We start from the raw sequence: 23,884 nt of genomic DNA, 5'->3' as shown, positions 1-23,884 counted from the left end.
CCACTCCCAAGGCTTTGGTCAGCCTGAGGCTATAGTAGAAGACACTTGCCCAAGGTGTCATACAGTGGGACTGAACCTGGAACCATGTGGTTGAGAAGCAAGCTTCTTACCACACACCCACATATAATAAACTATTAAACTGATTTATACATGTGTACAATGTAATCATGTAAATGTAGTGATATGAATAATGTATAGACTGTAAAAAGCTACGGCATTCATGGGTGTATAATGTGTACAATGCTATAAACTATTCTATTCAGAGACCATGCCTTTGGTGTGTGTTCCATTTTGGGCATATTCTCTACAGCTGGACACTCTTCCTATCACCAACCTCTTTACAGGATGTACTAAGTTTATTATTTTATCATGGCATCAACACAAAAGAGGTGGTCATACTTTCAGCAAAACTAAAGAGAACCCTTTCTATCTCATACACAAACACACACACAGAGGTATATTATAACAGACCAATTTTGATTACAGCATTCTCAAGAGATGTTAAGTTTTGCACATCACACAATGAGTTGTGAGGGCAAGGCAAGATCATAGGTACACACTCTCCACTGATGTCTTGCACCTACAGATGAGGCCACTGTCTTGGATGAAGTCAAGACTGGCTAAAGATGTGTTCCACTAGAGTTACAAAAACAAAAAGGGGATAGAGTGTTTCCCTAAAAGATTATTGGTGCTGTTGATGGAAACTCCTTTGTTAAACCATCTGTGCTTTGCTGACTGTTCTGATATGATGGTGAGGGCTTTGAGAATCTCATCAAGGGTACCAGAGTTAAACTCGTTCTGGAACATAACCTTTCTGTTAACACAAATGTTTTGAAGAAATCCAGATACAACTGATGCTATTTGCTTGAAGAATCTGAGTTCTAAAATTCTTATAAGAGCAAGGACCTGCCTTTGAGGAAGCAGTTTTGGTTCCATTTTAGATTGGGATGAATGTGAAGTGAAATCCTGTTAAGGGCCATAAAGTTGTAAATTTCTATGGTTAGGTGAGAGTGTAAGCTTTCCTGGTCACTTCTAGCAAGCTGAATAACAGGCCATATCAGATGTTATGTTTTGGAGACTTCTGTACCGTATTAAAGGAAGAAGACCACTCAAATACATTGGTGTTATTGGTAGGGATCAAACAGAACATGAAATTGATGCCCTTCTTAACACCAACCACTCTGTGAGTTGTAATGGGTGCTTTTATATGCCACCAGCACAGGTGCCATTTGTGTGACATCAGGGTGCATCTACGTGCCACCAGCATGAGTGTCAATTTGCGTGGCACCAGTATCTGCCATGACTGCTATTTTACTCAGCTTGATGGGTCTTCTTCTCAAGCACAACATAATGCCAAAGGTCTCAGTCATTGTCTCCGTGAGGCCCAAGACTCAAAAGGAACTCAGCCACCTTGCCTATCCAAGTGTACAGTACTATATATCCATTATGGTCGATCTTACCAATCGGTTTTGCAGTAGGGGGTTCAACGGAGTGTTAGGTAACTATCCGATTATGTAACCCTGCACTCTTCAGGGGAAGCTGCTATGGAATGAAACATGGCAACTGCTCTCTCTCTCTCTCTCTGTATATATATGTACACAGAGTCACAGTCCACTCAGCTGTAAATGGGTAATGCTGTGAGACTAGCCTTCCAAATAGAGGGACTGTTTGGCCTGTTCACCTAGGCAACAGGGGGGCATCATTCAAAAGCTAAAACCATCCTAAGTGCATTGTGACTAGCGATGTATAACAACACCCAATAATCTGGTTGATCATGCAATATATATACAGATGTGATAATCTTGGATAAGGCTTAGTGATCTAAAGGAGAACTCAATCAAATAAGTTAGAGTTGATGTAATGACTAGATCTACAGATATCTTGCTACTCAAGTCTTTATAAGTATTAATAATGATGATTCATATTGACAAAAGCAGAAAATTTGCATTTTCTCATGAAATTATTAAAGAAAGGCTATAAGAATGACCTGACCAATCTATGACCATAGAAATGGCCAAAGATAAGGGCGTGTGTGTGAGAAAGAGAGTGAGAGAGTAGCTATAAAATATAACCAGTTAAATCAATGCTAGACCACAAGAGTGTTAGAAGAGTATCACACCTGATTTTTAAATAACTGACAGGTAAAGACAAAATGACAAAGAAGAAAGAACCAAGTTCATCTCATTTGTATCAAGACTATTCATTGCCACATCTTATGAAAGAGAAATGTTGCTGGAGAAGATTTGGTAAATACAGAGACATTGAAGGCTGTTCAGAAGTCAAAGACTCAAATAGAGACATCATTTAAAATGATGTTAGCAAATTAATCTAAGATTAAATCTAAATCAGCAATCATCTCCCTCGCTTACAATAACATCGTTCATTTCAACCCCACAAACTCTCTCTCTCTCTACACACGTACATTATATTATACATATATCCTCCGGGTATCAAAACAAAAATAACGTATTATCTAGAGTAAACAGGAAGATTGTGATTAGAACAAATGGCTCATTCAAAATTATTGAAGAACAAGTAGCAAGGTCAGCTGTCAATGTAGTTATTAGTCACTCCATTCAGTCTATGAATCAGGCAAAATATTGTTGTGAAGCAGTTGGACACCTGGTGATCAGGTGTTTGGCCTTTTTTGAAATAAAACGGCCAATTTACCTGCTGATAGCTTCATCGAAAGAAAATGTCAATTTAGAATTCGTAGCAAATAAAATGGTTGGGGGTGGTGTTAGGATAGGGTCAAAACAGTATGTGGCAGGATGTGTACATGCGTATGTGTGTGTATGCACACAGACACACACACAAACATACGCTTGGGTGCTGCTTAATAAATCGGTTAAAAGGGGTCAGCCGCATGGTTTTAAAAAGATATTTCAGGGAACATAACATTACAAAATGTTTGACAGTTGCGTGTGAAACGCGATTTAAGATTATAAATACAGGATACAGAAACATACATACATGGAAAAAATAATTAAAAGAATTATGGTGCATCCCACCCCACCTTCTTTTTTCACCTGATTAAATATTTGCATTTGAAAAATTCCTCAAAAATCAAATTTAAAATTATGACAAAGAAGAAACATTTACAAGAAAAGTTAATGACTAAAAATTTAAGAATTTAATAAGAATTTCCTACCTTCCAGTTTTATTAAACTTGTTTTGATAATTAAATAATTTAAACAAATTATTAAAATATACAAAGAAACTATGACTGATTACCCTATTTGGAACTCGTAGCAGAAAGAAAGGTGATGTTAATTGTGCAATGAAAGAAACTGTTTAAATTAAGACAATTATTAGATCATCAGAACTTTAAAATATACATTTCAAACAAACATTTAAGCTGACAGAACTACAATGAGATAAATTGCGACTACCGAACTGGTCCCTGTTATGTATGCACAAAATACCTGAAGCAATTAAGAAACCCACAACTTCATTTACAGGTATTTAAATAATTTTTAATTAGATGTATATTAACCTTCAAAAATAACTGTCCTTTAAAATTGCACATAGAAATATTGAAACCCATTTTTTTGACAAAGTTTAATAAAATGTTTCAATTAAAAACAAACATTACAAAAGAGCAGGACATCAAAACTTTGAAGAAATTAATTATAAAACACATAAAAAATACTCTAGGCATCGTTGAATGAACATTAATTAATGCAAAATAAAAATTTAAGGTAGAAATGAGGGTGTCATTGACACTAATTTTACTTACATGAGAGGAACATCGAAGTCCTCCGTCTATCCAGACATAGAAAATGTTTCTAGTTCAACAGATGACTCACTACTGAACTTTAAAAATGGCGCCGTTTTTTTAGAGCCGTTGTTGTTGTTGTTGTCGTCCCAACTGTGTCGTAATGTACCCGGGTGACAGCAGACAGCTATAACACTCTCACATGCGCACACACATATATCTTCACATACACACTCATACAAACTTTCCCGATTTTGTTGCTGTGAATTAAACTAGCAGATTTCTCTCCAATCAACAGAGGAACCCTCCCACAAGCGGTTCTTTGATCTGGTAGAAATAGCAACCAAATTCGTTCACATTTCACCCAACCGTTTTTTGAAAAATGTAATCTTAAATATATAAGATGGGATGGTCATAACTAGAACGTCTTTAATCATAGGTTTTCTGAATTACGGTAGATCTAGTGTTAACAATCAAATTCTTTTTAGAAAACTTTCATATAATTTTGATATTTTCATTGAATACTTTTTGAAAGCTTTTTAATTACTTTTCTTTTATCGTTTAAAATTTAATCAATTTTTCGTTGCAAATAATATTATCTCAAACTAATTAGTCTTTTTTTTAAAAATTGTTTTAAATGGGTTTTAACGATTCCGAATACTATTTGACAAGGATCTTTTTCGCTATAATTACTGGTAGAAGATTCCAGTAGATATTACAAAATTTATAATTTTATAACTGGGGTCTGTTAAGGAAACTAGGTCTATATTAATTGTAAATTACTTGAAAGAATCGTTAGAGCGTCGAACAAAATGTCTTGATTGATGAATTATTAGCTATGGTCCTTTACGTTCTGGGTTCAAATACTTTGACTTTTGTACTTCTGTGGGACAAAATAAAGTATCAGACAATACTGGGATCAATATAATTTACTCCTTCTACCCCTCAAACACACATTTTTAAATTTGTGGCTTTGTGCTTTTATTAGAATTTACTGTTTTGTTGCTGGCAAGTTTTGAATTTGAACGGTTATGCTGTTTGGATAAGACAGGCAATCATCATCATTATTGTTACCATCCCCTATCACAATCACCATCTCTTGCCACCACCGTCGTCATCATCACCGCTCCCATCACCACCAGCGCCACCATTATCACGACAACCAATACTATCACAGGCCCTGTCGCTATCATCGCAATAATCTCCGCCGCCACCGTCACAGCTTAAAGCAAACATTAAAAGTCAATTAAGTAAGGAACAGTTTGTAGAATGGGGAAAGGGAACGTGGGAATAATTTTGCGGATGTGCATGTGCATATATATACATGTATGTATGTGTGTATAAATACGTATGTGTGTACACGTTTGCTTGTATGTGTGTGTATGAAAGTGTATATGTGCGTGTGCTTGTGAGTGTATGTATGAATATGTGTGCACACATAACGGATTTCAGAGGAAATGGTATTTAAATTTAAATAACTGAGCCATAAAGGGGAGGAGGAGGATATGGTGGTGAGGGTAGAAGCATATCAAAAATTAAGTGTAAGGCTTAGGAAATATTACAGGAATTCACTTTTCAGTTACGTGATTTTGAGTTCAGTCCCACTCCACAGCATCTTAGGTAAGTGCTTTGTGCCAATAGCTTTGTACCAACAAAGTCTTGGGAGTAGATTTGGGAGGCAGTCACAGGAAGAAGCCAGTTGTAGGAACATATATACTAATAATATACAACAGGTTTCTTTCGGTTACAAACATACAACAGGGTGTTGAAAAGTTGCTGGCTTTAAGGGTGTCGTGAAAAGCCTGGTTGAAGGCCCAAACTTCTGAGTTCAGAGCTTAGAAAAACTGAAGGTCCTCTGCAGTAAGTGTGTGAATCTGAGAAGAGAGTATGTAAAAAAAAATCATAATTAACTGATCCTCCTGTATTTTGTTTTACACAAAGCCAGGAACTTTTCAGCACCCCCTTGTACATACATACGTACATCATGTATTGGCTTGCCTAGCCAGCAGACGGCATCATTCAGGAGCTACAACAATGCGAGGATGTGCATTGTGACAAGCGATGTGTAACAACATTCACTAGTCGCAGGAGTGACTGTGTGGTAAGTAGCTTGCTAACCAACCACATGGTTCCGGGTTCAGTCCCACTGCGTGGAATCTTGGGCAAGTGTCTTCTGCTATAGCCCCGGGCCGACCAATGCCTTGTGAGTGAATTTGGTAGACGGAAACTGAAAAAAGCCTGTTGTACATATGTATATATATATATGTATGTGTGTGTATATGTTTGTGTGTCTGTGTTTGTCCCCCTAACATTGCTTGACAACCGATGCTGGTGTGTTTACGTCCCCGATACTTAGCGGTTTGGCAAAAGAGACCGATAGAATAAGTACTGGGCTTACAAAGAATAAATCCCGGGGTCGATTTGCTCAACTAAAGGCAGTGCTCCAGCATGGCTGCAGTCAAATGACTGAAACAAGTAAAAGAGTAAAGAGTCGAGTCAATACAGTGATGCAGTGAAATCACGTAACATCTGCCATCCACACTAGCATGGACATGACAGTTCAAAAGAATCCAACAAGTCTAAGGAATACATCTTTTTCCTCTGCCAGGAGACATATCTATTTTCTAGACATTATGTCATCTAGGACTATATTCTTTGATGTGTTCTGTCATTTTAAAGACTGGAGACTTGTTATTGATCTTGTTTATCCCCCAAGTGAGGCTTTTATTGAACAGATCTATGATGAAAGACATTCCAGCTGTGTCTCTTTTTCCTATTTGCAGCAAACCCAGGATTACATTATTTAATGCAGTAGCTCCTAACCTGTGCAGCAGGACTCCCTTCAGGGCATTTCAGGTTCAGTGGGGGGTACTGGGGAGAGAGCGAGGGGTACTGGGTGTTTAGAAGGGTTGTGAATTTTTCTTAGAAATAAAATACTTCAACCAGGTGCAATATTTCATCTTTCTGAGCAGAAACATGAACTAATGACGTACCAAAGTCAAATATAATTCTATTATCTAAGTCTTCACCGTTAGTAATTGTCATAAAAATTTACCACAAGGGATACTAATCCCAGTGGCATAGAGTGGTGGTGGTGGGGATGTGCAGACTCTTCAGGGTGGTCCTGTTTGGAGTTGACAAACATATACTGAAGGTATGAAAGGAGTGGCTACAACACATGGAAGCCAACCCCTACACTACATCACAGAATAGTCCTTGTAAACATGTAAAAGACATTACATGGTCGATGGAATAATATTAAAAATGTGGATAAGTAAACCATTGTGCACATTTAGCTTCTCTTTACTCTCTCTTTACTCTTTTACTTGTTTCAGTCATTTGACTGCGGCCATGCTGGAGCACCGCCTTTAGTCGAGCAAATCGACCCCAGGACATTCTTTGTAAGCCCAGTACTTATTCCATCGGTCTCTTTTGCCAAACCGCTAATTGACGGGGACGTAAACACACCAGCATCGGTTGTCAAGCAATGCTAGGGGGACAAACACAGACACACACACACACACACATATATATATATATATATATATATATATATATACATATATACGACAGGCTTCTTTCAGTTTCCGTCTACCAAATCCACTCACAAGGCATTGGTCGGCCCAGGGTTATAGCAGAAGACACTTGCCCAAGATGCCACGCAGTGGGACTGAACCCGGAACCATGTGGTTGGTTAGCAAGCTACTTACCACACAGCCACTCCGACGCCTGTTTCTTTTCTTTTCTGGTGGTGGTGGTGGAAGATGCCAAGGGAGGATTTGTAAAATGCTCTTTGCAGAAAGGGGAATCTTCTAAAAAACTGAGAACAACTGATCTTATGAGTCCGTTTATAAAAAGTGATCTGAGGATGGTTTAGTCTCTATTTCTAGCATACCAGGTGACCCTATAGAAGCTCTCTCGTTGGTTCATAATGTTTAAAAGAGTGAAGGTGTGTATTTTAGACTTTTGTGGATGTGGTGTCTAGAAGTTTCTGTATTTGGTAGCAGCTATGGCCTAGATGTATAATCAGCTTTGTAATGTAGGGCAGCTGACTTGTATCTTGTATCATTGTTGTAGCATCTGTTTATAGTAAGAGAAGTATTTTTTAAAACCTGCGTAGGAAACTTGACCCTTGGCATACTATGAAGCCCAACCCGTGGTTGCCACAAAAGGTCATCTGAGATTGTAAAGTGAGACATTTGTATAGAGTTGTGTTTTACCAAACACCCACCTAAAACATTTGCTTAATTAGATCTACTCCTAACTTTTTATCCCAATGTAAAACGGTTGTAGCTTTGATTAAAAACAAGCAGCTTATTCATCACTCAGGAGTGAGTGTGACTCGGTGATTTGTACCGTGGCTTTTCTTGTCAATTTTACAGAGTTATGAGCAGACATAGTCCTCTTCTTGAGACTCCGACCCTTTGCCCAGCAGAATATAAAGAATATAACAGCTGGAAGGAGAGAAAGCTACATCAGCACTGGGCTGGAACTCAATTTTAGCTGAGTAGAGTGGAGCAATATAAAATGAAGTCCCTTGCTCAAGGATACAATATGCCACCTGGTCCATGGACTGAACCTGAGACCTTATAATTGTGAGCACAGCATCTTAACCACTTGGCCACACACCTATGATTAGGGTTAACTGGCTCTGTGTTGGTTACACTGATCAGTGTTTCAGTCGATTTGATCAGCGGAAAAGCCTACTCGTGAAACTAATGTGCAATATCAGGGAGATTCAATGTGACAGACAGTGTGACATGGCTGACCCTTCTGAATTACAGGTACAACTCATTTTTGCCAACCAGGTGAATGGACTGGAGCAACATGAGAGAAAGTGTTTTGCTCAAGGACAAAATGTGCCACTGGAAATTGACTTACAACCTTATGATTGTGAGCCAAACACCCTGACCACTGGGCCACGTGCCTCCATTGGTTGGGGTTACAATGCCGTAATGAATCATAATGCAAATGTATTGTGCACTACTTAATGTAGAGATTGAGTGTTGATGCTGTGGACTTAAGCCATTACCCAGCTCAATACCACCACCAGGCTCTTGTGTACTTTGAACAGAGTCCACCCTGTTGCAAGCATTTGGATCATTTCTGTATTCTGAGGGTAATTTCCTGTAAATGCAGTTGGGGTTTTTGTCCAGCAGTCTTGGAGTACACGTGGAAATAAAGAAACATAGATATGTCTCTCCTCTTGTCACTAAACCCTGAATAAAAGGCCACAGACACTGTCTATCATTTTGACACTAAACCCTAAGTAGAGTGCCATAAATTTTGCCTCTCCTCAACTCATTAAACCATTACAAATATAGAAAATAATTCAAAGTTACAGAATGAGTTTAAGTTTTTATTTGTATGGAATGTAAACAAATTCCAAGCATGGCAACAGTCTGGAATTAGCATCAGAGAAAAAGAGAATTTTCATCAAGATTAAATCCAAATAAAGTAATATAATGTTTTCATTGAAAATTTACTCTCTCTTCATACCAATAACCGGGACTTGTGAGGTATGGGTCCAGTTGGTACATCAGTTTCTGTCTTCTGAGCACCTCCTTAAAAAAATGTTTGACATCCTTGAATTTTGAGAACATTTTCTACCTTGAAGTCTGAAAGTAGTTTTGTTCCACTTTGCCATATTTCTCTGAGGCAATCAACCACTTTTGACCAATGGGACCAACAGAGGGCATAATAACTAATTTAAAGATAGACCACCCCTGTTCTTGATAGCACATTGGTCAAGGTGTCTTTTCCATCAGCTTCTATTAGCAGTGACCACATCTTCTTCTCCCCTAAGATCCAGTTCTTACAGACCATCTCCAAAGTTTTGTGCAATCTTCCTTTCTCTCTCTTCCCATTTCTTTCTTTTCCATGTTGTTTGCCAGACATGTACAATAATACAAACTCTATGCTGCAAAGTGGAGCTGGTGCTGTTTGGCAATGTCTGCTAATGGTTGGGAATCTACTTTATGGGGTTTCCTTCTTTGGTAAACGTGAAAACGAATTGGTGAGCAAATCATGAATTATTAAATAACAATGAAGCTGTGTCAGTTCATTCCTCATGCTAAGCTTTCAAAAAAAAAGGCCCACATGGGCCATAATTTTATGAGAAGGCTTCATGGATATGGATTCAATTATGATCATCATTTTGTCAGGTGTTCCAAATGACAGAATGTATCAGCAATTTGAAAAACCAATGGAAACATAATTTCTTTGGTTCAAAGGGAAGAATGACTGTCATGACGACGACGATGACCACTACCACCACCACCACCATCACCATCATTTTATGTCTGTTTGCTATTTTAATTCATGCTGATATGGACAGGCCAGTTCATCATAGCCCACATTATCTTACATAAAGCCATATTAGAGATGTTTATATCTCAATACATAGACTGGCTACCACTGGCATTAAAAGCATTGTTCCATGTAATGAGGATTAAAGACTCCCCTCTCATTTATATCTCAGGTTTACTGCTCTCATAGATAAGTTACCTGTAACTTGTCTTGCAGATTCTGCATCTTCTTTATACTATCATTTTTCAGCATTTTTCTGTAGCTGGATGTCTTTCCTACCATTATTCATTTCATGGCATGTATGGGATGTGTTCTACCAGCATTAGAGATGTCCTTTTGGAAAAGGATTAGTTTCTTAATTCTGTATGGAAGGAATTACAACCATGTTTCGTGGCAGCTCCTTTATAGGATCCAGTTAGTTCAAGACATCATTAGGAGGAACCACGTCTGGTTTCAGCCCCTACTCCTCTACTGTTTTGATGTGGCGGGGCCCCCCGCTTCAGAGGTGTCTTCAGCTCTGGTGTTGGGTGCATGTCTTCTTTCTTCTGTTCCCTGGCCTCTTCGATGTATCGTCAGCGAGTGTCAGCCGGTGACTGACTGTCTTGTCAAATTTCTCCCTTTAAATACCTGCCGCATAGTCTCCAGCAGGCAGCTCCAGCAAGTTGTCATGTGACACTGTCTCACCTTAACTGACTAGTGAAGGCGCGTAGTTTTAGCCCGCGCTTTTTCTAAACAACCGTTACCTGTCAGTCAGCGAAGCTGATTCAGTCAAGATTAGTTTCTTAATTCTGTATTAGTTCTTGTGTGGAGGTGCAATGGCCCAGTGGTTAGGGCAGCGGACTCGCGGTCATAGGATCGCGGTTTCGATTCCCAGACAGGGCGTTGTGAGTGTTTATTGAGCGAAAACACCTAAAGCTCCACGAGGCTCCGGCAGGGGATGGTGGTGATCCCTGCTGTACTCTTTCACCACAACTTTCTCTCACTCTTACTTCCTGTTTCTGTTGTACGTGTATTTCAAAGGGCCGGCCTTGTCACTCTCTGTGTCATGCTGAATATCCCCGAGAACTACGTTAAGGGTACACGTGTCTGTGAAGTGCTCAGCCACTTACACGTTAATTTCACGAGCAGGCTGTTCCGTTGATTTGGATCAACCGGAACCCTCGTCGTCGTAACCGATGGAGTGCTTCTATCTATTAGTTCTTGTCTGGAATTATTGCCTTGCAAGACAAGTAACTTGTGATGCAAAGCTCATTCCACTTTGGCATGTATTCTGTGTCTATTTCTTCATAAGCAAGTTACATTGGTATTCTAGCAGGCATTTAATGATTGAAGAACTTAATGTTTGAAAGAATTGGCAATCCGATGGAAACAATGGATGAGGGTTCAAAGAAGTGTGATTGTTGAGAAAAACTTTGGAAATAAAATGACAATGTTATAAAAGGCCAAGCCATGTGTCCCTCTTTTTGATTGATTCCACCTTTCTATCATGCCTTAGGGAGGGAGAAAGTGAAAGCAATGACTGTGCTGAGAGAGATGCATTAGAGAGAAAGAAAGTATTATAATGCAAGGTGGATTAGGGAGACAAACAGATAGGTAAAAGATGACAGTGTGAAGAGGAGAGAGAACTAATCAGTAGTCAGCAGTAAGAACGTTAACAATCAGGTTTGCAGACTGTGAAATATAGAGAAGGTTGGATGAAAGAGTGAAAGAGAAAGAAATAACATGATTAAGAGTGGAAAGAGAAAAGATAGAACTCTGCAACTGAGAGGAGGAATGCAAGAAATCCAAGAAGAAACAGAAACCAACATGAAAATAAAAAGAAAAAGAATAACCGAAAGAAAACAAAATGAAACACAAGAAGAAAATGGAGCATGGCTTGAAGTAGAAAGGTAAGGAATTATCAAAAGGAGAGAAAAATAAATCTCATCATTTTTAACAACAACTACTATTATCACTCAGATATATGAACTGATGTTTCAATTTGTCAGCTGAGTTGAACCAGAGATTAAGTGGTGAGTGGGAAGAGATAATTCCAATAGGTTGGGAGACATAGAAAGCAAGAAAGGTTATTACTGTTACTGTTTAGCATTGGGTCAAACCTCACTGAGAAAATTTATGATTAAAGAATTCTGTGACTGTATTTTTAGGGGTATTGATATGTAAATCTAGGACTACATTGTCCAATGTGTCTTTTCCCTATTTATGACAGTAGCTTATAATTTGAGAATGGTTTGGCAGTTATTTTTAACAAGTCGAAGTAAAAATACAAACTCATTCACTCTGTTGTTTTGTTCTGTATAAATGTGGCAACTTTCTGTGGTGAAATTTTGAAATTGAAACTGATAGTGGAATATAAATCAATAGTGAGACAGACAGACAAAGACAGACATGTAAACAGATAGCCTGCCAGTCAGAGCCAAAGAGAGAGAGAGAGAGAGAGATGGACAAGTAGACTGAGAGAGAGAGAGAGAGAGAGAGAGAGAGAGAGAGAGAGAGAGAGAGAGAGAGAGATGGACAGGTAGAATGAGAGAGAAAGAAAGAGATATAGAGAAACACCAAGAGATAGAGGGATGAATAGATAGCCGGACTAGAAGATGGGTAAGGAGGTAGACAGGTAGAAAGCGAGTTAGACAGATCTAGATAAACAGATAGACAGACAGACAGATAGACAGACAGATAGATAGACAGACAGACAGACAGATAGATAGATAGATAGATAGAGATAGATAGATAGATAGATAGACAGATAGATAGACAGATAGATAGATAGATAGATAGATGGATTGAGGGAAAGATCGATGGATGGCGGAGGGGAGGATGGTTGGATAGATAAACAGTAGGATATGAGAGGAAAAAGTAAGGGTCTGTGCCAGTAGTTAGTGAGTATATATAAACAGTTTAAATGGGCAATTTATTAGTTTGTTGTGATACAGATGAAAATGTATAAACGTTTCAACCAGAGCCCTTTATCAGAAAGCACATATCTAAAGTCAGATTCATCTTCTTCCAAATTGCAAAATAATTGATTTCAGTTTTGAAATATTATTTATGCACGAAAAAAAGAAAGCGGAACTTTTTACTATAAGATACCTAATTGATGTTACACCGAAATCAATTATACTTTCCCACCGTAAAGATTTCTTTCCGCCAGTTTCAAAACAAAACTTCACAACTTGTCCGTTCATGTATTTTGGCGAGATAAAGTGTGTTTCTATGTCTTATTTACCGAATATAACAAATGTAAAGCAATTAGTGAGTTCATTTTTATTTTATGTAGCAAATAGTTTATCTTGAATTGATGTTTTAATATATATATTTATATATAAAAAGATTTTTACTTTAAAAAATTCTTTTGAAAATTTCGTTCTGTGTCATTTTTTGGCTTCAGATTTCTCAGTGGTGTGTGTGTGTGTGTGATACACACATACGGAGAGAGAAGGAGAGGAATAAAGATGCTGGTTATGGAAATCGTTTACTTTCTGTTAGAGCGATTATATTTCAATTATTATTAATAAAAGCAATCATCATCATTATTATTATTATTATTGATCGTATATCTGTTACGATATATTACAAAATATATAAAAATGTGAATAGAAAACGCAAGGACATTATTAAATGGTAAAAAAAAAGGGCGCTTCAGTGTTAAAAACGGTTGCTTTTTTTTTTATAGAAATGCTCTCTACCTATTTTCAAAAATTAAGTTTAATGTTGCTTCAAGCCATTATATTTTATTTGAATAAGTTTGTTCACAATTGCTCTTAAATTGTTTCAGAACATCGGTTAAAGTATTTTTTGAAAGAATCAACAAACATGAATTCTGTTCATAACAATAAGACCACCATTTGTGTATTCATTCGTTCCTTAGCTACGAGGTGGGTGAGACCTGGTTATATCTTGAAGAGGGCATCTACTGTCATACCTATTTGTTTGCCAATTACCTGTGTACCATATCTCAGAGCTGAGATTGGCAACAGCTACGACATTTGCCTGCGAAGAATAAACGAGTTCCGGATATGTCTTGTATACAATGAAGAAAGATTAATATCCTAACACCTGAAAATATTGTCTATATCATCATCATCATCATAGTTGCTGTTTGATTGATCTATAAGACTATAGAATCATAATTGCTCCAGCTAGGAACAGAAACCCATTTGTAGACCTGACTTGCAACAAACTTATGCACCATTCTTCAGAGTCTGCTTCATCCTCTTTTTAAAGTCTGTTGGTGTCATATTAACTCTTTGAAGATAAATCCTGTTTTTGTTTGTACACTGATACAGAAATAACAAAATAGTTTAAATTTAAAATTCTGAACCTCATTAGACAAGGAACAGTCCTCCTCCTCCTTCTCTCCATCATCATCGTTACCACCATCACCATCATTTGATATGTCTTCCATGCTGGTGTTGGATGGATTGTTTGATAGGATCTGGTAAGCTGGACAACTTCATCATTGCTCTAATACCTGCTTTGGCACGGTTTCTAAGATATATATATATCTTGAAGTAATCAGCTGTATTGTCTTTTAAACACAAAATGACAGTGCCAAAACTTTGGTTTGATCATCTCCAGTTTTGAGTTCATATTTTAAACAGTTATTGTTTTGTACTTCTATTTGATATATTTAAATTACGATATCTAATTAACAAAAAAAAAAAAAATTGAATTGAGAAATTCCATTAATTTATTTCGGCTGTCACTAAACCACATTCTCATGTATCATCTATGATTATTATTTATGAAGTTTGAACATATTTAAACCTTTGTGACCACATTCTTAATGAAATAATGCCTGTGTGTTTTAATTAGTTTTGTAAAATAATCAAGAATTTAAGCAATTTTCTAAACTAACTTTCTTCATTATAAAGTTATGTTTGGAACATTAGAAAAATGTCATATTAAAAATTATGGTGGAATGTTTAGATTTAAATTTAAACACTCTAAAACAAGAGGGTTTGAATTGTAGAATTAGTGAGATGGAATCAAAAGGAGTTAAATATGGTTTTGCATTTTAGATACGAGACAAGTGCAGAGTTTTACCAAATTTTTAATGATAATAATAATCCTTTCTTGTATAGGCATAAAGCCTGAAATTTGTGGGAGGGGATGAGTCAATTACATTGCTCTCAATGCACAACTGGTACTTATTTTATCAACCCCAAAAAGATGAAAAGCAAAGTTTACCATAGCAGAATTTGAACTGAAGACATAGAGATGGACAGAACACCACTAAGCATTCTGCCTGGTGTGCTAACGATTCTGCCAGCTTGTCATCTTAAGACCAATAATAATAATATTACTAATAATATATGAGGGGTGTGTGAAAAGTCTCGAGTCTCAAAAGAAAACAAAAAAAAAACATGGTACAAGACTTCTGATGAAGGTACAAGTCTTCAAGGCTCAAAACTTTTTATACACCCCTCATATAACATAGAGAAAATAGCACCACTAGGCACCACACCCATCATGCATAAAGCACTTTCAATATAGTAAAAATAACAACACCAAAACAAACTGCTGCACATAACCAAGGCATATGGGTGTGCTTGGTACTGTAGTGACCGAAATAAGACTACTGAATAGTAATAATAATAACAATAATAATAATAATAAATTTACATCTTTAGGTGCAAAAATCTGTTGTCCCCTTGATGTCTCTGGTTGAGACTTGGGTGTATAAATTAAATCAAAGACAAAAACATAATAACAATTATGACTCTTTCTCAAGGCGGTGAGCTGGCAGAAATGTTAGCACTCTGGGTGAAATGTTTAGTGGTATTTTGTCTATCTTTATGTTCTGAGTTCAAATTCTGCAGAGGTTGACTTTGCTTTTCATCCTTTCAGGGTCGATAAATTAAGTACCAGTTGCATACTGGATCGATCTAATTGACTGGCTCCTTCCCAAAAAATTTTGGGCCTTGTACCTGGAGAAGAAATGAATTGTAACTCTTTCTGCTAAAGGCACAAAGTGAGCAATCTTTTTGATGGGTGGAGTTTGTGAATGAAATAGATCCCAGTATTTCACAGGTACTTTATCAAACCCTTGAGAAGATGAAAGGTGAAGCTAATATCTGTGTGATAGGTTCATCTGATTCCTCTCAATATGAGAAATACATGTTCAAACAATGATGATCATTATTATTAAAGATAGCAGTATGTATAAATAAGTAATTTTATTTCTGAACTACTAAATAATATTCATTTTTCCTTTTATAACTGAGATATAAAATGTTTTGTGATATCAAATTTCAAAAATCATTTGAAGATTAAAGATTATAATTATTTGCTAATTAAGTCATCAATCACTAGATTCTGTATCACCATAATTCTGTTATACACCATAACAGACCAGTTTAATTTTTTTACATTTTGATATTCTTGTGTTTGACAGGTAAACATCAACTGGTTCAATTCTATGCACAGACTGCAATCATGATAATTACATTCTTCATCACCAACAATTATTGGTGATGGCAGATAAATGATTTGAAGTTAGAATCTCAAGAAGTTGGTAAGTCATCTACCTTATTGTTGTTATCCATGAATTTAATAAAGAGTAGATATCTTTTATTGATTATTTCCTTGTTGGTGAATTGGGGAACTCTGGTGTGTTTGTGGAAGGCAGCACATAAATACATTATTGGTGGTTTATGGAATGAAGGAACTGTTTTACGACATCAGATGTCACAACTTTGAAGTAAACAACTCATTGAAAGATCCATCATCTGTGAAGTTCTTTCTCCAGATTCTTGTTGCTGCCAACTTTTCTATAAAAAAATGCCCTCCCCAAATCAGTCTGTAGAAGAAGCTCCACATGGTTCTACTCTAAATTTATTGACAGTATCATCATCATCATCATCATTTAACGTCCGCTTTCCATGCTAGCATGGGTTGGACGGTTCAACTGGTGTCTGGGAAGCCAGAAGGCTGCACCAGGCCCAGTCTGATCTGGCAGTGTTTCTACAGCTGGATGCCCTTCCTAACGCCAACCACTCCATGAGTGTACAGTTATAATAAAGATAATGTTGTTACAAAATGAACTCTGATCATATACAGTAACAATCAGCCAGTTAGACATCTTACAGCTGTATGTCTGAGCTGTTGATCTTGGTAATTTGCATTTCATGCAGTAAATTAATGATTGGTCCACTGGAAACTTCTGTTTAATGCAGTGACCCAGTGATTGGGCCACTGGATACCTGTTACTGACAACATCAATTTTTCACAAAAGCATGACATCAATTAATAAATAAAACAATGTCTGATCTATTATTTTCTGTGTCATTACTGTTCAGGTATCACCTCATCATATGTCCATTTTCCATGCTGTCATAGGTTGGACAATTTAACTGGAGAGCTGCAGCAGGCTCCAGTTATCTTGGTTTCTATGGCTGGATGCCCTTCCTAATGCCAACTGCTTTACAGAGAGTGTTAGGTGTTTTTTACTTGGCACCAGCACAGGGGCTTTTTACGTAGCACCAAACATTAAATCACAAATTATAGGAAGTCTCTAAAGATTTTTTTGAATTAATATCTGGATCCATTTTAGCTTCTTATTTAATACTCTGGGATAATTCAGTTGATTCTGTTAACCTTCCTAGAAAAATTAATCATGGGACAAGACAAAAGAAATCATTATTATTTGTTTTTCTCACTTTTAATTAGCAATAAATTAACATTTATTTTATAATTATGTTTTTAACTTCCAGATTGACATTGATATTTAAGTGTCATTTAAAAATGTCATCAAAAGAAACAATGAATACATCTGAGAAGTTGAAGAATCTGCGGCGGCGGTTGGAACAGCTTGGTTATAAGGATTCTCTTGGAATTGAATCTTTGCCATTGGTTGAACGGTTGTTTGTGGACCTGTTGAAAACAATTGAAGATCTTCGTAAGATCAAAGTAGAACACTCCAGAAAAAGTGATGCAGAGGATCCAACAATTGTTGACTCCTATAAAAATGATAATGCTAAATTGGTTAAAGAGAACAATGCTTTAAATTTGAAACTTCTTAAAGCAACAGAAGAAAATAATACTGCTATGAAAGGTTTGTACAAATAGTTAACTCAGTTATTATCATCATTATTATTATTATTGTTATTACTATTTCTAATTTTGGCAGAAGGCCAACCATTTTGAAGGAAGAGAAAGCCATTTACCTTAACCCCAGTACTCAACTGGTATTTATTTGAACCAGTTGAGGTGATGTAATTGACAAAGCTCTCCCACCAAATTTTCTGACCTTCATCATCATTATCGTTATCATCATTATTTAATGTCCACTTTCCCTGCTGGTATAGGTTTGAATGGTTTGTCCAGAGCTGGTCAGCAGAAGAGCTGCATCAGGTTCCTGTCTGATTTAGTTCGGTTTCTACGGCTGGATGCTCTTCCTAATGCTAACCGCTTTACAGTTGTTTACTGGGTGCTCTTACATGGCACTGGCTCAAGCGATTTGTACATTGCACTGGCATGAGTGCCTTTTATATGGCACCAGCACAGGAGTCTTGTAGGGTAGTCCTCCTCACTGAGGGGAGTTACTTTAACACCTCTGCCGTAGAGTATTGGGTCTTCTTGAGTACAGCAAGGTGCCCAGTATCTCGGTCCTTTGTCATATTATTATTAATATTATTGAATGAGAGTAGTGCATTCCATCAAAGTGACACTGGGGTAAAATATATGAAACCCAGTATACCCATCATGACTACCTGTCTGATAAGGGTACACCAGGTACATGCATCACAACCATATGTGTGCAACATGGTGATCTGCTATATTTGAAGTTCTCTGTCAGCCTGTCAGGAATTTTGTGTAGCCATACTTTACATTAGGTGTACCTTCTGGTATTCCTACCTCCCCCTTTACATATCAAGTATGGCCACTGTCCAGATGGATGCACAATGGTTGACATCTCACTGAAGCAGTTATTTTTAGAGATAGTAGTGCCACTTAAATGTAGAATGAAATTATATTTTAGATTGTTATATCTATATTTTGCTTTACAGATCTCAAGTCTTCCCTGCGAAAATCTGAGCACACGCTTGCAGATATAAAGTTCTTAAACAATCAATATTTACATAAGATAAAGTTATTGGAGAAAGAATCTAAAGAAAAATCAGACAGAATTCAACAACTGCAAGAGAAAAACTTCCATGCTGTGGTTCAAACTCCAGGTCAGTGGATTTTTATACATCTTTATATATGTAATCTTGTACATGTAATCTTTTAAATGTTTCCAGTTATTGGTCTGTGGCCATTCTACAACACCTATTTCCAAGGGTTTTAATTACACATATTAACTCCAACTTATTCTATTGATCCTGTTTCTCAAATAACTAAATTGTGTTTTTGATATAAAGAAATGTAATTCAACAGACCTGTTTATGCTACCATGCTACCAGACATAATCAAAGACTCATATATATATATATATATATATATATAAGAATATATATGTATATATATATATATATAATATATATATATATATATATAGCACTGCCATCATACAAGCAGTGTTATTTATTTCCAGTTTTCCTTGTATACATGTCTGGTTATAAGGAGATAGCTTGTTTAGCAACAGGAAGGGCATCTGGCTGTAGAAATTCTACCTCAAGAAACTCTGATACATGCAAATATAAGAAAAGTGGACGTCATTAAAAGGATGATGATTAAATGTACATACACACACAGGGTCACATATTCATCATCATTGTTTTAATGCCCACTTAACATCGTTGATAGACAGAAAGTGTGTGTAAGCCAGTATGTATGTATATATATATATTCTTTTATTATTTTACTTGGTTCAGTCATTTGACTGTGGCCATGCTGGAGCACAGCCTTTAGTCATACAAATCAATCCCAGGACTTATTCTTTGTAAGCCTAATACTTATTCTATTTGTCTCTTTTTGCCGAACTGCTAGGTGATGGGGATGTAAACACACCAGCATCAGTTGTCAAGCGATGGTGGAAGGACCAACCCAGACACACAAATGCATACATACATCATCATTCATCATCATCATCATCGTTTAGCGTCCGTTTTCCATGCTAGCATGGGTTGGACTATGTATATATATATATCTGACGAGCTTCTTTCAGTTTCTGTTTATCAGATCCACTCACAAGGCTTTAGTCAGCCCGAGGCTATAGTAGAAGACACTCGCTTAAGGTGCTATGCAGTGGGACCGAACCTGGAACCTTGTGGTTAGGAAGCAAGCATCTTACCACACACCCACTCTTGTGCCTATATACCCCCCCCATATATATATATACACATACATACATGTATGTATATATAAATATAATACACACACACACACACATATTTGTGTGTGTATGTGTTTGTGTTTGTCTCCCACCACTGCCTGACATCTAGACATCCGGTGTTGGTTTGTTTACATCCTTGTAACTTAGCAGTGTTCTGCAAAAGAGACTGACAAAATAAATACCATACTTAAAAAAATAAGTCCTGGATTCAATTTTTCTGAGTAAACCCTTGAAGGTGGTGCCCCAGCATGGCTGCAGTCCAATGACTAAGACGAGTACAAGACACAACTTCTTCTCTCTGTCTGGAAGTCCTGTGTACAACTTTGCTTTCTTCTGGTTTTTAGGTGGCAAAAAGAAGAATATTCCCTTCCGTCGGCAGCGTATGGTGGTTGATTGCCTGATACCTCCAGCAGAACCTGATTTACCATCTCCGCCTCCAGTTCCTGATCCATATATAGCAGATATGCTGGAAACCGCCGATAAACGGATTGCAGAAAATGAAGAACAAGTTACAGAATTGAAAGATAACAAAGAATTATTGGAAAGTAAATTGGAGGCTTTTAAGGAACAGGTATTGATTTGCTCTGGTTTTGGTAGATACATTTGGTCTGTTTGTGTGTGTGTGTGTGTGTGTGTGTGTGTGTAGTTAGATATATTTAAATTTCCTTGGGAATAGCACAATCTGTGTCTTTATTTACCCTGGAATCTAGATTAAATTTGTTTCAATGTTTGTTTTTTTTGTTTACATTGTGATGGTGCCACATAAAAAGCATCGAGTCTACTCTGTAAAGTGGTTGGCATTAAGAAGGGCATCCAGCCGTAGGGACCATGCCAAAACAGACAACAGAACTTGGTGTGGATCCTGGCCTTACCAGCTCCTGTCAAAAATTCATCCAACTCATCCCAGCATGGAAAATGGATGTTAAATGATGATGATGATAATGATAGTGTTTCATTTGAAGTCACATTTCCCAAGAAATTCACCAGCATTGAGTAAGGATTTATTGTACATGAAATAGGAACAAACCTTATGGGAATTGGAGGAACTGAAAGAATAAGGGCCAAACGATCCAACAGGAAAGAAGACAGTATGCACAATAATAGTGTTGCTGCTCTCTAAGACTAAGGCCAAGGAATACTTCAGTTCCAAACCGAGATGTGACCCACGATGGCAGTTCTACTTACCAAACACCTAACTACAATTAATGGAGTACTTGAGTGAAATTAGCATATTGTTTGGAATGTCTCACAAATAAATCAATCCAAAGACCCAGTCTAAGGTGATATAACATTAAATACTAATTCTAATTAACATTCTTTCTAATATATGACCATTGTAGGGCCGCAAGTTGGCAGAATCATTACAAATTGCACGGTGCTGTTTTGTCCATCTTTGTATCTGAGTTCAAATTCCACTGTGGTTGACTTTGCCTTTCATTCTTTTGGGGTCAATAAAATAAGTACCAGTTGAGTACAGGTGGGGTGGGGGTCAGTGTAATCGGCTTACTCCCTTCCCCCAAATTCCATGCCTTTTCCCAAAATTTGAAATCAGTAAATGACCACAGTACTTTGTCAGTCTTTGACCCCCAACACCCTTAGTTTCCTACACTTTCATCCCAAATCTGCATATAGTTCGTTCTCTTGTGTGCCTTAGCATTTCTGTGTCCTCTCCTTCTGCTATGTCTACCATTACTACAATGGCCACAGATGTGCTGTGTCCTCTCTCTCTCTCTCTCTCTCTTCCACTACCACAAAAAATATGGTCTCTGCTGGCTGGCCTCATGCCACCCCTACCCAAGCCCTCTCAACTCACACTCACATATCTCCTCCTCTCCCTCAGGCTCTACATGGATTACTTCATTCGGTCCTTTTTTCCCCACCCCATCTCCGTTCTGGAATTCCCTCCCTGCCTGTGTTTTACCTACATTCATCATCATGCAACTAATTAAAAAAGAACTTTAACCATGTTGATCTTGCATATGTCTTGGGGACCTGTGAAAGTCACCAAGGGCCTGATGAAGGTCATAGAGGGCATGAAGAAGGCCTTCATCAAACTAAACTGCTGAGAAAACAGAACTCTCTACCTTTATGTCTATCATACAAATTTATATTTTAAGCCCAACAAATCATGCTTAACTGATTCTTCTTGTGATTCGGCCAGAATTCTTCATCGGTCATCGTATTTTTTTTTGTGAAGCAAGAATCAAGTTTTGAAAATTGCTTTAAACTTGTTTTTCTAAACTTGCCATATTTCAGTTGTTGTTGCTGTTTAAACCTGGGTTGGCCCTGATTGAGCAACTTTGTGATATGACATTCCAACTTTGACCATCCCTCCGATCTTTTGTTTCCAAACTTTTGGGACTCCATTATCCAATATATTTCTGTTGATAAGTTGGTGAGCAGAGGTATGGGGAGGAGGGGAGAGGTAACTTGCAGTAATGTTAGTCTTCAATAAATGCAAATATGTTTTGAAAGCTCAGGAAATTCCAGGGCCTCCTACTCTATCCCCTTTTTAATTGCCCCCTGAGGACTACTACTACTACTACTACTACTACTACTACACCATCATCACCACCACCACTGGATAAATAAATTGTATTGTCAACAGTGACTGTTATATCATAGACTTACCTCCCTTACATGTTTGATCATTTTCGTTAATGTTATTATTATTATTATTTATTATTCTACAGCAGTAAGCTCTGTAGGAAAGAGAGGGCTTGTCCAAACTTGTAACCTTTCTCTATTGATTGTTTGTTCTATATTCTCTTCTTATATCTTCCCTTTCTCTCCCCCCTAATCTGTGTGTGAGTGAGTGTGTCTGCGTGTGTGTGAGTGTGTATATTTGTAGGTATGTAAAGGAATTCTTCACTCCATACTACATATCTCCGTATATCCGCCCCCACCCCGCTGCCAATCCCACTAAATAAGAACTTTGTCTTAGCAATAAGATATTTTCAATTCAATTCATAAACCATTCATGGGTAGGTGGCTGTTTTCTTCTTTTTCTCCATTGATACACTCTTATAAATTAGTGAAAGAAGTACCAAAAAACAATTATTATTATTATTAATTATTATTATTATTATTATTTAATTGTAAATAATTTTGTTTTGTCAAAAACTAAAGTTGGAAAACTTTAGAGGTAAGTTGTGAAATCTCTCTTGTGTTTGACTTAATGGCTGACCAACAACGAGTGTGGTCTTGTAGCGGAAACCAAGACTAAACTTCAGATTTCAGTCTTTAAAAATAAACTTAGAATAGTTTAATAAAGAACTTTTATTTTACCATCTTTCTCGGTAATATTTTTTGATGGCATCACCATTCTCTCAAATGTCTCGTTCTGATTATTCCAACTTTGTTTCTGTTTTTTCTTTTTATTTTTTCATTTTGTTAGCAAAAATGTATTTTACAATTGTTTTAAAAGTTTGACAACAATATTTAAGTTTTCTGAAGGTAAAAAGCAGTTTCAATTTAGTGGTATATATAAGTGTGTGTGTTTCTTCTTTTACTTGTTTCAGTCATTTGACTGTGGCCATGCTGGAGCACTGCCTTTAGTCGAGCAAATCAACCCCAGG

The 23,884-nt window shown here is 37.1% G+C and overlaps 2 protein-coding genes across 3 annotated transcripts in view; one reads left to right on the top strand and one right to left on the bottom strand.

Moving 5' to 3' along the window:
- LOC115218267 (inverted formin-2-like) overlaps nt 1-3,863 on the bottom strand; it is a 34,639-nt gene extending 30,776 nt beyond the window's left edge. The window contains exon 1 of the mRNA XM_036508084.1: nt 3,740-3,863. The gene's annotated coding sequence lies outside the window, so the exon portion shown is untranslated. The remainder of the gene's footprint in view (nt 1-3,739) is intronic.
- A 9,301-nt stretch (nt 3,864-13,164) lies between these two features.
- The window catches only part of LOC115218479 (centrosomal protein of 135 kDa-like), a 67,282-nt gene continuing 56,562 nt past the window's right edge, over nt 13,165-23,884 (top strand). For both annotated transcript variants that reach the window (XR_005001669.1, XM_029788322.2), the window contains exons 1-5: nt 13,165-13,279; nt 16,425-16,544; nt 17,743-18,083; nt 19,039-19,206; nt 20,651-20,877. Coding sequence is in view for 1 of the 2 variants with exons in the window: in XM_029788322.2 (XP_029644182.1) it covers nt 17,774-18,083; nt 19,039-19,206; nt 20,651-20,877 (705 nt within the window). In the remaining variant the exon portion in view is untranslated. The remainder of the gene's footprint in view (nt 13,280-16,424; nt 16,545-17,742; nt 18,084-19,038; nt 19,207-20,650; nt 20,878-23,884) is intronic.

The sequence above is a fragment of the Octopus sinensis genome, linkage group LG13 (genome assembly GCF_006345805.1).
Source record: "Octopus sinensis linkage group LG13, ASM634580v1, whole genome shotgun sequence".
NCBI classification, from domain to species: domain Eukaryota; kingdom Metazoa; phylum Mollusca; class Cephalopoda; order Octopoda; family Octopodidae; genus Octopus; species Octopus sinensis.
This window is presented reverse-complemented; position numbering and strand designations above follow the sequence as displayed.